The sequence below is a fragment of the Microcaecilia unicolor genome, chromosome 11 (genome assembly GCF_901765095.1).
Source record: "Microcaecilia unicolor chromosome 11, aMicUni1.1, whole genome shotgun sequence".
In the NCBI taxonomy this organism is placed as follows: domain Eukaryota; kingdom Metazoa; phylum Chordata; class Amphibia; order Gymnophiona; family Siphonopidae; genus Microcaecilia; species Microcaecilia unicolor.
In genome coordinates, this window is record NC_044041.1 from 206,751,499 (window position 1) to 206,765,856 (window position 14,358).

Sequence of the window (14,358 nt, forward strand, 5' to 3'; positions counted from 1 at the left end):
CACCTGTGGTTAACCCAGTGCGCACCTGGAGGGTCCTACCTAGGACTGCCTGCACCTACACTGACATACCCTCCACTAGGTCCCGCTTGCCTCTGAGCGAGTCTCCCACTCACAAGTTAGTTCCCAGTGGTTTCTAGGGACACTGGGAGCTGCAATCCTGGGGCCCCCCAGTTCCTAGAAAACAGACCGAGAACCCAAACAGCCAGGATTCTTAGTCCAGGACAACAGAGCTAACAAACTAATAGGTTTATCATGAAAGAATTAGAACAGTAAAAGTTTTAAAACAGGAATAGGTAAAATAACAAGGATTTAATGTCAAACCTAACAACACTTTTTACTACCTAAGTAGGACCTGGGAAGATCAGGAAAAGAAACTGCTCACAGGAATTGAACAGGGGTCTCAGTGCAGAGGTCTACTTCTACACTCCCAACTGAGACTGCGGAGTTCTAGCACTTTCTGCGCTAGGTTTTTTTGCTTCAGGGCACAGAGCATTAGCACCAAGGATGTTTGACCAATGACACTGCAGGTTATTTTTCCATTTTGGGGAATGTAGCTGAAAAGAAAAAAGACCTCTGTTACAGCTATAATGCGCAGGTCAACCACCACCTGCTGGCCAGCCAAAGGAAGTGCACTGAAGGGAAGAAAACCATCACAGGGCAGCAATACAAAATTACAAAGCATGAAAGTCCATAGTTTGCTACAAACATTCTCTAAGAACATTTTCTCATTGGAAAGCACCTTCCTGGGCTCAGATTTCTGTAAAGTAACACTGGTACAGTGGCTCCTCCTTTCCATTAGCCCAGCCTGCATCCTGGCCTTATGCAGGGGATAAAGTCTGGGGGTCTTGGTTCTCTGCTAAATGCAGTTTTTGTCTGAATAACATGTTAAGGAAAGGCAGAATTTGAATGTTCAATGCCACATGAGTGACTCTGATGTAAAAGCTGCAGAAAGATTTATATGTAAACAATTTTATTGAGAAGTCAGCGTGTTATACCATAACAGTCCATACCCCTAGCAAATTAACATACAAACCGGTTACATAGCTCTACTCATTTCGGAACAACCTCTCAAACATTTGAATATATCTGCCCTATCCCCGAGCAACCTTCCTCACACCCCCCCCCCCCCCCCACGTTATTTGCATATTCTCTATAAATAACCCACGTTATTCGCATATCCTCTATAAATAACAAATCCTATAAATATACTACTACTACTATTTAGCATTTCTATAGCGCTACAAGGCATATATTCATTGGCCTGCAGAAAGGTTTAAAAGAAAAGCTGCCAGTATAGGGGAGCAGTGACCACACAACTCACCAAGGCCAGGATTGCACAGAATTCAGAAAAAGGATACATAGAAGCACTGAGTTCTTCCAGCTGAAAACAAAACAAACCCAGTTAAGAAAAATAAGTGTTCATACATTACAGGTTCAAAGACCAAGAAATCTGAACTAGTTTTTTCACCCAGCAAACCTATCCAAAAGTACAAGTGCTCAGTCCAGCAGCAGAAGGATGCCTGAAAAATATGTATTATTACATACTGCAGAACCGTCGATGTGTGTTGAGAGGTGGGTGCTCACAGCAGACTGCTGACAAGGCAAGAAGCTCATGGGGTCTGCCACAGTCACAGCTGTACATGCTTTGAGGCACTTGTGTTTTCATTACTTAAAAGCGAGTACGCCAATGGCCCCGGTGTGACTAACATGAACCAGACCTGGGCCTCTCATTTTCAATCCCCTTCCTCAGCAGCAGCACCATGTAAGGGGCTTGGACATCATTGACTTCCATTCTGCTGAGGAGAATACGGAGGGAGGAAGAGTCAGAAATGTAGTCTCCCAACACCCACTCACATTGCTCAACAGCTGCTCCAGGTTTCGGTCAGCCACGGTTATATTCTGGTCCTCATTCTGATCGTCCACACAAACGTCAAGGCTGAAGTGCAAACGAGCCAGTTTCCCCTGCATCTCTCGCACGTGCTCCAGCTGCTCAAAAGAACAGGCTTTCCCTGTATAGACATAAAGCAAGAAGGGCAAGTCGACCCTACAGGAATGAGAGGCCGGTCTCTTCGGGACAAGTGACATAGGGCAAATAGTCACTGCAGAATGAAGCCCTTCCTTCTAGGGAGAAGATAAGAGCAATTTCCTCATTTATCAAGTCAAACAATTTCCATAAGTTCTAAGGACATTTGGTGAAAAAAAACCCTCAACGTCTGTTCTGTCATAAGAACATGAGAAAAGCCAGGCCGAGGTCCATTGAGCCCAGCATCCTGTCTCCAACAGTGGCCAGTAGATCTATTTCTCAAAGCTCCTTTCAAGGAATGAAACAATGGTTCTCCCAAGCCTACCTGGCTGATAATTGTTTTACAGACTTTTCCTCCAGGAATTTGTACAAACATCCTCTAGCAATGATTTACAGCTCAATTACATGCTGTGTGGAAAAAAAACTTGCTACAAATTGTTTTCAATCTGCTGCTCAAGATTTTATAAAATTATATCTTATCCCCCCTCAGTCATATTTTCTTTAAGCTGAAGAGCCCTATTTAGTCTCATTTCATAAGCGAGGTACCCCTTTAACTGAAGACATTCAAAATATAGCTCTGAAAGGGGAAGTACTATTAATAAGGGACTTTAATATACCAGATGTTGGTTGGGGTATCCCTATTATGGGGTCTCTTGGAAGCAGGGAGATCCTGGATTTTTTATAGGGGGAGCTATGAACCCACATGGGGTGGGGCCACACTGGACTTAGTGCTTACTAATGGGGAGGCTGTTTCTGATGTTAAGAGTAGGTGATCTGCCATCCAGTGATCACCAGATGTGTGGTTTAATATTAAGATAGGTGTGGAGAGGTTTCATTCAAAAGTTAAGGTTCTACACCAAAAAAAAACTAACTTTTATTCAGATGTGGGATTACCTCAAGGAATTGTTGTCTGGATGGGAACATCTTGAAGCTGGAAAGCAGTGGGCAAAACTGAAAGGAGCTATTTCAACGGCAACAAACCTTTTTGTAAGGAAAGTAAATAAAAGTAAGAGGAAAAGGAGGCCCCTTTGGTTCTCAAAAGTAGTAGATGAAAAGATTGAGCACAGGACAAAGATCTCTGCCTTTCTTGGAAACCACAAAATAAATGGAATACAGACCTAAACTCACCTCCTACTAAGGCACCTCTTGAACTGCCCCTAAACCAGATGAGGTCCTGGAGTGAACCACCTCAGCTTTCCCTGGCGCCATGTAGGGCACTCCAGAAAACAATCGAAAGGATGAGAGACTTCCAGCTTGCAACCCTCATGGACCACCTCCAAGACCCACTGGGCTGAAGTGATTTGGGCCCATTCCTCGAGAAAGAAGGAGAGTCGGCCTCCGACAGATGCTCCCGGGGAATGGACCGGTGCATCATTAGGCCACTTGTGCTGCTGGGGTGGATCAGGAACGGGAGGTTGAGGCATGCCTGTTACCCTGACAGGATTGCTGCTTCTGCTGGAAGCTTGGCCTCTGAAAGAAGCCAGATTTACCCGGCCTATAACTGCGAGACTCCCTAAAACGAGCCCAAGCCCGAGAAGAACAGAACGGGGATTTAAACTCATCAAGACCCTTAATCTTCTCCAAATCACTACCAAAAAGTCTACCCTGAAAGGGTAGCTGGGTAGGTCTCAGCAGAGGCAGCGTCCGCAGTCCAATTGTGGAGCCAAAGCCAGCACCTAGCAGTAACTGCCAAGGACATTTGTTTCGCCGAGCCCCTCAGGAGATCATACAGTTAGTCCGCCAAATAAGCCAATCCCACCTCAACGGAAAGCAGAGATTGGATCAGGTCCTGGACCCAACACAAACAAGTGCGAGCCGCGTAAAAACCACACACCATGGCCTGCAAATTCTGAGCTGCCACCTCAAAGCACAATTTAAGGGAGGACTCCAATTTGCAATCCTGAATATCCTTCAAAGCCCTGCCTCCTTCCACAGAAGCGTACTCTTCTTGGTGACTGCATAGCCACATGAATGTGAAAAGCTTTGGGTGGCTTTTTAGTACCAGACTTCATAGGGTGCACGTCAGCCTCCGAACTGAGCTGCTCAGGGGAAGAAATATTCAGAACCTCTAATGCCTTAGTAATGAGTGAAGGCAACTTCTCCTTAAGGAATAGCATGGCCACTGTAGGATCATCCCCTTGTCAGGAGGGCACTCCCCTTCCTCCAAAAGCTCAGCTAAGGAGTGGCTAGAGGCTTCCAACCCCTGGTCAGAGAGCAGAGATCATCCATGTCCCTCTGGAGCACCACCCCGGCCCACTTAGGCTGTTGCTTGGGCACAGGGCCCAAGAGGGTTGCAAAGGAAGTGGCCTCTTAAGCAAAAAAGCCTGGTGAATCAAGACGCCAAACTCTGGTGAAAAGGGAATGTCCAAGAAGCCTTGACCCAATTCTCCTAACGCCGGCATACCAGTAGCCTGCAAGCTACTCATGGGAGTATCCGCTGCAGCGTGACAGAGGCCTGACAGTAGAACTGCACACCGGCACTTCAAAAACGGCGGTTGTGCATGCCATCTGAGAAACTGTGGAGCCTGCTAAACCATCAGCTGCAAAGAAAGGTCAGACGGCGGTGGTGGACTTGAAGCAGAGGCACAAGTACATGAAGAGCACGCCCACAAAGCTGCTTGCTAGTTCCCATACCGCGAGCAGTGCTTTGTGACTTCAGCAGGTGCAGCCTTCAGAAAAGAAACAGCACACTTCAATTTCTGGCAGAGGCACTAGAGGGAACAAATTACTGCTTTACAACACTCCTGGACTGTTGTAACAGCAGAGCTAATTTCCTCAAGAGACCAGAGGCCTATGTGTTTTCTTTTACTTTTTTTTTTTTTTTCTTTTTTTTTTTAAGAGGCTAGAAAGAAAAAAAAATGCAGAAAAGACACATTAGAGCAGAAGTGGTGGGGGAAGGGACCTGGAATCACCAGGCGGGTGGCCACTACTCAACCTCCAAAGCTCAACTGATCCTGCAGGACAGGAACTAGCACAGGGATTGTCCGTCCACCTGTTGACAGAGAACAGGTCTGTGCCAGAGCCGGTGGTGGGAGGCGGGGCTGGTGGTTGGGAGGCGGGGATAGTGCTGGGCAGACTTATACGGTCTGTGCCACAGCCGGTGGTGGGAGGCGGAGCTGGTGGTTGGGAGGCGGGGATAGTGCTGGGCAGACATATATGGTCTGTGCCACAGCCGGTGGTGGGAGGCGGAGCTGGTGGTTGGGAGGCGGGGATAGTGCTGGGCAGACATATATGGTCTGTGCCAGAGCCGGGGTGGGAGGCGGGGCTGATGGTTGGGAGGCGGGGATAGTGCTGGGCAGACTTATACGGTCTGTGCCACAGCCGATGGTGGGAGGCGGAGCTGGTGGTTGGGAGGCGGGGATAGTGCTGGGCAGACTTATACGGTCTGTGCCCTGAAGAGAGGACAAGTACAAATCAAAGTAGGGTATACACAAAAAGTAGCACATATGAGTTTGTCTTGTTGGGCAGACTGGATGGACCGTGCAGGTCTTTTTCTGCCGTCATCTACTATGTTACTATGTTGACAGAGAACGCCAGAGCTCTGGCTTTATAGCAACCTTGTTCTTGGTATTCTCTATTGCCACCTGCTGGTAAATGGGCATAACCTGTAAGTCTCTGGATCGATCTGCATGGCGACAGAATTTATTTTTCTTTTTTTTTTTGAAGGAATGTAGCAATTGCAGATTCTTCTTGCTCCTTTGGGTTTGCAGCTCATTTAGAACCAGGTTAGGATCTATGAACCTCCATTGTTTCTATATCCCTTCAATACCAAGTCTGATCATACCAAGAGAGTAGCTTGACTCCCAACCAAAATTACATCACATCAGCCATGCGCCAGGGCTACTTTCTGAACTATCAGAAAGTAAGTATCAGCTTTGAGAGGAAATGACCTGATTAAAACAATGGGTTGAGAAACAAGGAAGCCAGGACTCAAATCCTGGTTTTGCCACCGACACTCCTTGTGTAACCCTGGGTATCCCTTAGATTGTAAGCTCCTTGAGAAAGGACCATATTGATCTAGTGATGGGAATAACTTGTGAGGTAATTAAATTTGCTGATGATAACAAAGTTATTCAAAGTTAAATCGCAAGAGGACCTTATGAGACTGGGAAACTGGGCATCCAAATGGCAGATGACATTTAATGTGAGCAAGAGCAAATTGATGCACATGGGAAAGAGGAACCCGAACTATAGCTACGTGATGCAAGGTTCCACATTAGGAGTCACCACCCAGGAAAAAGATCTAGGTGTCATCGTTGGTGATACCTCTGGCTCGGTGTACGGCGGCAGCTCAGAAAGCAAATACAATGTTAGATATTATTAGGCAAGGAATGGAAAATAAAAATGAGAATGTTATAATGCCTTTGTATCACTCCATGGTGCAACCGCACCTCAATACTATGTGTAATTCTGGTCACCACATCTCAAAAAAAAAGATATAGCAGAACTAGAAAAGATGCCGAGAAGGGCGATAAAAAAAAAAAAGACAAAGACGATGGGACGACTTCCCTGAGGAAAGCTAAAGCAGCTAGGGCTTTTCAACTTCGAGAAGAGACGGCTGAGAGGAGATATGGTAGAGGTCTATAAAATACTGAGTGGAGTGGAACTTGTAGATGTGAATCACTTGTTTACTCTTTCCAAAAATACTAGGACTAGGGGGCACATAATGACGCTTCTAAGTAGTAAATTTAAATCAAACCAGAGAAAATATTTCTTCACTCAACGTGTAATTAAACTTTGAATTCACTGCCAAAGAATGTGGTAAAAGCAGTTAGCTTAACAGGGTTTAAGAACATAAGAATAGCCATACTGGGTCAGATCAATGGTCCATCTAGTCCAGTATCCTGCTTCCAGCAGTGGCTAATCCAGGCCACAAGTACCTGCAGAAACCCAATTAGTAGAAACATTCCAGAATCCAAAAGAGTAACAAGATTCCAGAATCCCAAAGAGTGCAGAATCTCAAACAGTAGCAACATTGTACCTGACTGAAACCCAATTAGCAGCAACATTCCATGCTACCAATTCCAGGGCAAGCAGTGGCTTCCCCACATCCATCTCCAGGAACTCGTCCAAACCTTTTTAAACCCAGATATGCTAATTGCTGTTACCACAGCCTCCTGCAACAAGTTCCAGAGCTTAACTATTCTTTGAGTGAAAAAATATTTTCTCCTATTTGTTTTAAAAGTATTTCCATGTAACTTCATTGAGTTCCCTTGTGACCTTGGGCAAGCCACTTAACCCTCTGTTGCCTCAGTTATAAGCTTGAATTAGAAGCTCTCCAGGGATGGGGAAATAGAACTGTTCTGGTATAATATGTAACTCACTAGTACTGAAAAAGATGTGAACTAAATCCAAATGAATTATATTATTAAGAAATGAACACAGTCCCAGTTAACCAGAGAGGAAGATGAGATCAGACTGAGAAATGGACCAAGCACCTTCTGCACTAAGCTACTGGACCAACCCCTTATCTGTGTATTAACAGTGTCCCTTGCTTCCATAATAACAGCCCTAGTAGCCATGCCAGTTTTCACAAAGGTTGTAGTTTACTCCCTACCAAAAGCCTGCAGCTTTCCAGAATGGAAATCACTGAGAAGGTTCAGCAGTCCGCTCTCCATCTCACACACATCAGATACATCAGTCAAGAAGGAATGCTGTAGAGGAGCTACTAAGGAAGCCATTGCTCCAGCAGGAGGTGCAACTTTCACTCTTTCTTTGTTCACTCTGTAAGGGAAACACAGAACTGCAAATGTGACAAAGTCCAATCTTCACAAATAGAAAACAAAACAAGCAACAAGAATAACCCCCCCCCCCCCCACACACACACACACACAGCTTCTACCCTTGCAACCCCAATAGCAGACTTCTACCACCCAAGGAACCCTAATCCACCCTGTTAAAATGTCCAGGGATACAAAATAGAACCCCACTCTGTATGCCATGTTTTATTGTTCATCTATAGCTTTAAAAAATTCACGTCATCAACAATCTCAGAATTCAGTCTAGCTCTCTTGTCTTCCACAGTCCTTTCCACACAATAAAATATCCTCACACAATATGCACAATATAATGTAAGGCATGCATTTTAGAAAACATGCACAATACAATCTAAGGCATGCATGTTAGAAAACATGCACAATATAATCTAAGGCATGCATTTTAGAAAACATGCATATATATTGCAAATGACACATGCATGCATAAAGTTCATCAAGTTCCCAAGCAGAAGGACTGTCCGATGTACCTATGCACTGAAAAGTATGCACCACATTCTGACAGCTGACAATACTAACCTTCTGAACTTGGCTTTTTGCTTTGGTGAAGGCGGCAGAGGCAAGCCAAAGGTGATTGCGCCAGTTTTACCTGCGGGGGTGGGAAGCTTGCGTGGACCTCCCGAGGAAACTGCTGGGACCAGACACGCCTTGGGGTTTCGCCTTTTCTTCTTCTCCTCCATTGGTAGAAGCTGAGCTCACTTCATAGCAAATGCATCAAAAGGTTGCTTCGGCCACACACAACTTCTTCCTTCAATTCTGCCCCGCCCCCCTCTGACGCAACTTCCTGTTTCCCCGGCGGCTAAGAAGACCTCCATGAAACCCTCTCGCGCCGGGGTCCCCCTGACGTCATAAGCGCGCGCCGGCCCGGGGGCGGTGTTACTGTGCATTTATACTGTCCCAGGGAGCGGGAACCTATGTAAATTACTTTAATTTTATGCTTTGCTACGGGTCCGGGTCAGTGACGTCACGGGAGAGTCACTTCACTTGTGTGGCTGCAAGATATAATCTCGCGCCGGGGTCCCCCTGACGTCATAACTGCGGTATTACTGTTGCATTTATACTGTCCCAGGGAGCGGGAACCTGCACGTCGGGGCACGTATGTAAATTACTTTAATTTTATGCTTTGCTACGGGTCCGGGTCAGTGACGTCACGGCAGAGTCACTTCACTTGTGTGGCTGCAAGATATAATGTGTCCAGGCCCAGGGAGAGAAAGTCTCGTGCCGGGGTCCGCCTGTCGTCATAACCGCGCGCCGGCCCGGCAGGAAGTGGCTGTTGCGTTGCTAAGAGAGCGAGAGCGAGAGCGGTGGTTTGAAAATGGGGACAGTGGGGAGAGTGACGAAGCTGCAGGTGAGAGTCCAGCTTCCCCCTTCTCATCCCAGGGGTGCATTTAACATACCCTGACACATATCCCCACCAGGGCATCATTCAAACTAGCCACAAGGAACAAAAGAAAAGGTGAACTGCTTAAAAGTGCAGAAAAGGAGGAAAAGATGCTGGTGACAATCCTTATTCCATCACTATCTTTAATACACAGGGTCTAACTTGCTGCACATACTTTAACTTATGCAAAGAATTTTGCCTTCAGTTTAGCAAACCATCAAATTATCCCACTCTGCACTTGGTCCCTCAGTTATATGGAAAAAGTCATATTGTAGAAAATCTATGTTACTTGAATGTTCTAATGCGGCTTATTAGGTGGATCATTAGTATTATGCTAAGATTGTAGTATATCTCTGGTATTTGAATTCCAGTGCTGTTACATGTGTATATTTTTGATACTGTTTCATGGTAATTCTATTACTATGTTTCAACTTACTGTTTTCAAGTTTCTCATATTTATGTTTGTTCTTGGTTATGTCACTATCGTTATTCTGTTAACAAAATTGTAAGCTTTATGTTAAACTGTACCTGCTGTACACCACATTGAGTGAATCTCCTCATAAAGGTTGTGAATAAATCCAAGTAAATAAATAAACATAAGAATAGCCTTACTGGGTCAGACCAATGAGCAGTGACCAATCCAGACCAAAATTCCCTTTCCTCATTAATGGGTGTCGGGAACCTTTAAAGAACTTTACAGCACTGTATCCACAGCAGTGGTTTAAGCTAAGAGGTAGTTTTGAATATTTGAATACCTGATTATCTGCATTATGTGTTTTAGTCTGCACATAAGTGCTGATGGCTACATTGCATTCTTTGTTTCTTTGAAAGTTTTATATGTTGGACCACGGTGAAAGTTTACCCAAAATTCTGGAGGCAAGTGATTGATGAAATTGAATGCTGCTTGAATTTGAAATAACTTTGGGCTATAAAAGATCCATTAGCTCATCTATTTGTTCATCTGATGCCTCCAGGCTTTTTTCTCCCTTTTAAGAAGTTCTGATAAACAAAGTTGTTTGCCTTTACCTGCCTCTTTTACTTTTAGTCCTCCTTTATTATTTTTTGAGAAACCCAATTAGTAGCTTTTCAATAACAGACTATGGACTTTTCCTCCAAGAACTTGTCCAAACCTTTTTTAAACCCAGATATGTTAACCACTGTAGCCACATCCTCCAGCAACAAGTTCCAGAGCTTAACTATTCTTTGACTGAAAAAAATATTTCCTCCTATTTGTTTTAAAGGTATTTCCATGTAACTTCATTGAGTGTCCCCTAGTCATTGTACTTAAAATAGATTCACTCCTACTCATTCTACACCACTCAAAATTTTATAAAGCTCAGTCATATTTCCCCTCACCTGTCTCTTTTCTAAGCTGAAGACCCTTAACCTCTTTAGCGTTTCTTCATATGAATGGAGTTCCATCCCCTTTATCATTTTAGTCGCTCTTCTTTGAACTTTTTCTAATTGTGCTTTATCTTTTTTGAGATAATGCTACCAGAATTGAACACAGTTCTCAAGGTGAGGTTGCACCATGGAGTGATACAGAGCAGAAGCAGAGCCAGGTTGACGGCACAGGGGGAGCGAGGGCAGACTTCCACCGGTGCCAGAGCACATTTTCAATCCAACACATTGAAAAAACATAGGCGCCAGTGCTGGCAGAACTCCGTTTGGGGGAGCAGCCGCTCCCCTGGCACCCCCCCTGGCTACGCCACTGATACAGAGGCATTATAATATTCTCAGTCTTATTTACCATTCCTTTCCTAATAATTCCTAGCATCCTGTTTGTTGTGCTGAATCAGAAAGCTGTCACATTTGAGAATGTTAAAATCCCCTGATGAAGCCTCGGGTGAAGCAGGACCCTGTTGGGACTTAGTTGGAAGATAAGTGCTTTTTCATGAGTTTAATAGAGTCTAATAAAAAAAGAAAGAAGTGATTATTTGAGATGTTGCATTGGAGGTTTTTACCCCATGATTAATCTTCTGTATGTTGGTAAAGTTGTGAATTAAGAATTGTCACAACCACAGACTCCTTTTTTTGCACTTTTAAGACGTTTACCACTCACATTTTGTTTTTGTAAGCATTATCTCACAGCCACACAGTCTCCATGTCCCTCCGTTCTCATCTTATGTTTGTTCTTTTCTAAAGGCACATATCAGGGGCTTCCTGGTGAGGAAGAAGATGCAGAGGCTCCATGAGGATTATGAGAGTGCAGTGAAGGAGATTGAAGGAGATCTACTTTCGCTGCAGTGGGTGGGACACCTTATTCCAAGGCCTCTGTTTTCACGAACAGTAAGTATGAGGAACTCTCTGTGCTGCAGGAGAGCTTCAGTGGCACTCGTTCATCTCATCTGAGTGCTGCTATTCTCTCTCAACAGTAATTGGTGGAAAGACCCATTACACCAGAGGCAAGACAGGTGAAAGAGGTAGAGCCCGGTATGGGTTAGCTAGCTGTACCTCGGACATCGCAAGGCAAATGGGAATTTACCTGCTCTAGAGCTTATTATTGGGTGGCACCTGTGCTGAGAATAATCTTCCATGAGAGATAAGAGTAGTGGATCTGTGGATTGCTGTCTTTAAGGTGTGTGATTGTATCATGAGTGAATGATGAATCTTTCCTATCTGAAAATAATGGGGTTCTTTTAATAGTAGTTTGGTACCGGAAAAGTTTAGCGGTATATCAAGTTTTAATAAAAAAAAACACAAACATAAGTTAAGCAGCCATTATTGAAGAAAATTGTAATTCCACAGCCCAGAATTTAGGCATTATGAAGCCTTTTTTATGTATCTAAATGCCACAGCTTAGATGACCAAATCCTTGCCATAGTCTTACTCTGATGTGACTGATCTGTCCTTTTAGAGAGTCTGCTCAGAGCTTGCTCAGTTGACACATCAAGCCGAACCAAAGAGTTCAATGAAACCGGCGCAGGATAAAGAGATTGTCTCTAAGAGCCTGGGCAAATCAAAGGAAGTCCTTTCTGCACTGGAAACTGAGGAACCGACAAAGGAAGTAGCCTCAGATAAGCAACGTAAGGCACGAGCACTGTGGAAAGACTGCAGTGGAATGAAGTCCAGTCCAGCAACTGTGACTGAAGAAGACAGAGAGCACTTGAATTCCAGCAATGCGAGTTCTGTGTGGGACAGCATTGCTGTAGAAACGGGGTTCACAGTAGGAAGAAAAGGTAACGGGGTGAGCTGCTTCAGTTTTGGTGTTTGTAATCATCATTTTAGCATTCTTGAGTGGAGGAATGGCCTTGCGGTTAGAGCAGTAGCAGGCTGAGAAACAGGGAAGCCAGCGTTCAAATTCCACTTCTGCCACTCGGGCTTCTTGTGACCTGGGTACAGCTTAAGTTGTAAGCTATCTGCTGTACCTGATAGCTTGAGTTTGAAAATTCAAATTCACTTACAGACACTGTTGCACAGACATCTTGTACCTCCTTTGCACATAAGATTTCTAACCACATGCTGCCCATAGACTCTGCAGAAGCCACCGTGTAGAGTCTCGTATGCAGAGGGACAGTAACCAAGAGAACGCTTACATTAGCAAGTATTGCAGAAACCAAGAGAAATCTTTTACAAAATTAATCCTGGCTGTCCCTTTTCCACCCAGGGCTGCTCTGCAGCAAAGGTGAGGAGGCAGTGCCCCATCGAATGTCTGACCTGAAACAACACCAAACTCATCTGGCTATGGAGCTGCTGTGGTTCCAGCAGGCGATCACCAGCAGGAAGAATGTAAGAGTTGCCCAGTAACTGTTCAGAGGCTGAAGCTTTTCAAACTGCTACAAGTTTTAGCAATGTTTTTCTAATTACCTCATGTTGGTGTTTTTTTGTTTCCTATACATACAGAGTAATGTTTATTGCGTTTTATAGCACACTGTACTCCTGAAAATGCTCTCATTTGCCCTTCTGTCAGGGCGTATTGGATCTGATTCAGCCCTCTGATATTTACCATTATGGTTTGTTTCAGTTTAATATACCGCCTTTCCTTAAGTGCTCGTAATGTATGCATTTTGCCCAAGATCCTCCTTGTGTAATATGTACAAGTAATATATTGAGATGTGCTTTGAAGCTCTTTTTAACCAGAAACACTTACCAAGAATGACTGAGCTTTCCAAAGATGTCTATAAGGGGCAGATGGGGCAGAGGTCTTAATCTAAGCTTCTCAAGGAATATTGCCAGTCTTTTTTAATTACCTTTTCTTTCTACTGCAGTATTTGTCCTTGAAGGAGAGCCTAGGAACTCCAGAATGACAGAAAAAATGAGAGCAGCTGGAGTAAATGGGAAGAGAACACTTCCACTTTACCTTCTGGTGTAAGAAACCTGGTCAGCGAGTGATCTGTCTCCCCTGTCACAAGGGTGACATTCAGAGGAGCTCCCTGAGAGGAAGCTTGTTACCTGTCAGCACTGCAGAACTGTCTGAGAATGGCTTAGATTTCTACAGCAACTGAAAGATATCAGCGTGGCTGTTAGCGCTGTGAGGATTTCAGAGTGTTTAGTGCCCACTGGAAGCCTCCACCTGCTGTCTCATGCATCTGCTTAGAAGGGACATAAACCCCTGGGGAACAGCAGTGAGATACCCCTGTAACCACTTCCAGGATACCATCAGTTGCAGCTCACTGTATATGGATGTGAGTAGCTGGGAAACCTTTTAAAAGTGAAGATACGCTTACTGTATGTGAAAATGTAATTGAATTACACAACTTCAGAAAGGACAGTGTGACTTGTGCCCTTCCTACATTTGCTCGGTGGGAGAAAAGTCATTTCCATTGTACTAGATGCAGGGTGTATGATTTGTTGAAACATTGTGGGGCTTATTTTTAAAGCACTTAGACTTTAACCTGTGGAACTTTGTAAATCTTTGAGAATATGTCTCTGTACATTTTCAGATACTGCAAGGAAAGCAATACTAGGACAATAAGGAGTTAATAAAGCTGAATATTCCACATCAAAGTTCCATAACTATTGCAAATTTATTCGTATTGGCACGATGATAAAATTATGTTTCAATCATTTTTATTAAGTGAACATAATCAGCTGTAACATTTCACATTACATAAGCAAGTTCCATAACAGCAATTGGCATATCTTCACATTTTGTATTTTTATTGATATTAGTATTTCCCCCCCTAAACTACTCCCCCTCCCCTCCCTACCCCCCTTCCCTCCCCAAAGCCCCCCCCCCT

The 14,358-nt window shown here is 44.3% G+C and overlaps 2 protein-coding genes across 3 annotated transcripts; one reads left to right on the forward strand and one right to left on the reverse strand.

Annotated features, from left to right (window-relative positions):
• Positions 1-290: 290 nt before the first annotated feature.
• On the reverse strand, positions 291-8,561 carry CCDC28B (coiled-coil domain containing 28B). The gene is made up of 5 exons (XM_030219663.1): positions 8,317-8,561; positions 7,581-7,747; positions 1,855-2,009; positions 1,359-1,381; positions 291-873 (listed from the first exon to the last, which is right to left on the reverse strand). Exons 1-5 carry the CDS (start codon positions 8,475-8,477, stop codon positions 819-821), a joined length of 561 nt encoding a protein of 186 aa, XP_030075523.1. The 5' UTR covers positions 8,478-8,561; the 3' UTR covers positions 291-818.
• A 289-nt stretch (positions 8,562-8,850) lies between these two features.
• On the forward strand, positions 8,851-14,154 carry IQCC (IQ motif containing C). Of its 2 annotated transcripts, none has more exons than XM_030219659.1 (5): positions 8,851-8,893; positions 11,324-11,467; positions 12,036-12,357; positions 12,786-12,907; positions 13,387-14,154. In XM_030219659.1, the coding sequence occupies exons 2-5, from the start codon at positions 11,357-11,359 to the stop codon at positions 13,423-13,425; spliced, it is 594 nt and encodes a 197-aa protein (XP_030075519.1). In that variant the 5' UTR covers positions 8,851-8,893; positions 11,324-11,356; the 3' UTR covers positions 13,426-14,154. The 2 variants fall into 2 exon arrangements, with proteins under 2 accessions (XP_030075519.1, XP_030075516.1); XM_030219656.1 differs by lacking the exon at positions 8,851-8,893 and adding an exon at positions 8,911-9,145.
• Positions 14,155-14,358: the final 204 nt, after the last annotated feature.

What these genes read in the sequence shown, in the direction of transcription:
- CCDC28B (XM_030219663.1), bottom strand. Translation starts at nt 8,477, where the DNA reads ATGGAGGAGAAGAAGAAAAGGCGAAACCCCAAGGCGTGTCTGGTCCCA. An exon ending in CAAAAAGCCAAGTTCAGAAG is followed by an intron (nt 7,748 to 8,316) that starts GTTAGTATTGTC and finishes TTTCCCTTACAG; the next exon opens with AGTGAACAAAGAAAGAGTGA. An exon ending in GAAGAACTCAGTGCTTCTAT is followed by an intron (nt 874 to 1,358) that starts GTATCCTTTTTC and finishes CATGTTATTCAG; the next exon opens with ACAAAAACTGCATTTAGCAG.
- IQCC (XM_030219656.1), top strand. Translation starts at nt 9,113, where the DNA reads ATGGGGACAGTGGGGAGAGTGACGAAGCTGCAG. An exon ending in GGAGAGTGACGAAGCTGCAG is followed by an intron (nt 9,146 to 11,323) that starts GTGAGAGTCCAG and finishes TCTTTTCTAAAG; the next exon opens with GCACATATCAGGGGCTTCCT. An exon ending in GTTCACAGTAGGAAGAAAAG is followed by an intron (nt 12,358 to 12,785) that starts GTAACGGGGTGA and finishes TTTTCCACCCAG; the next exon opens with GGCTGCTCTGCAGCAAAGGT.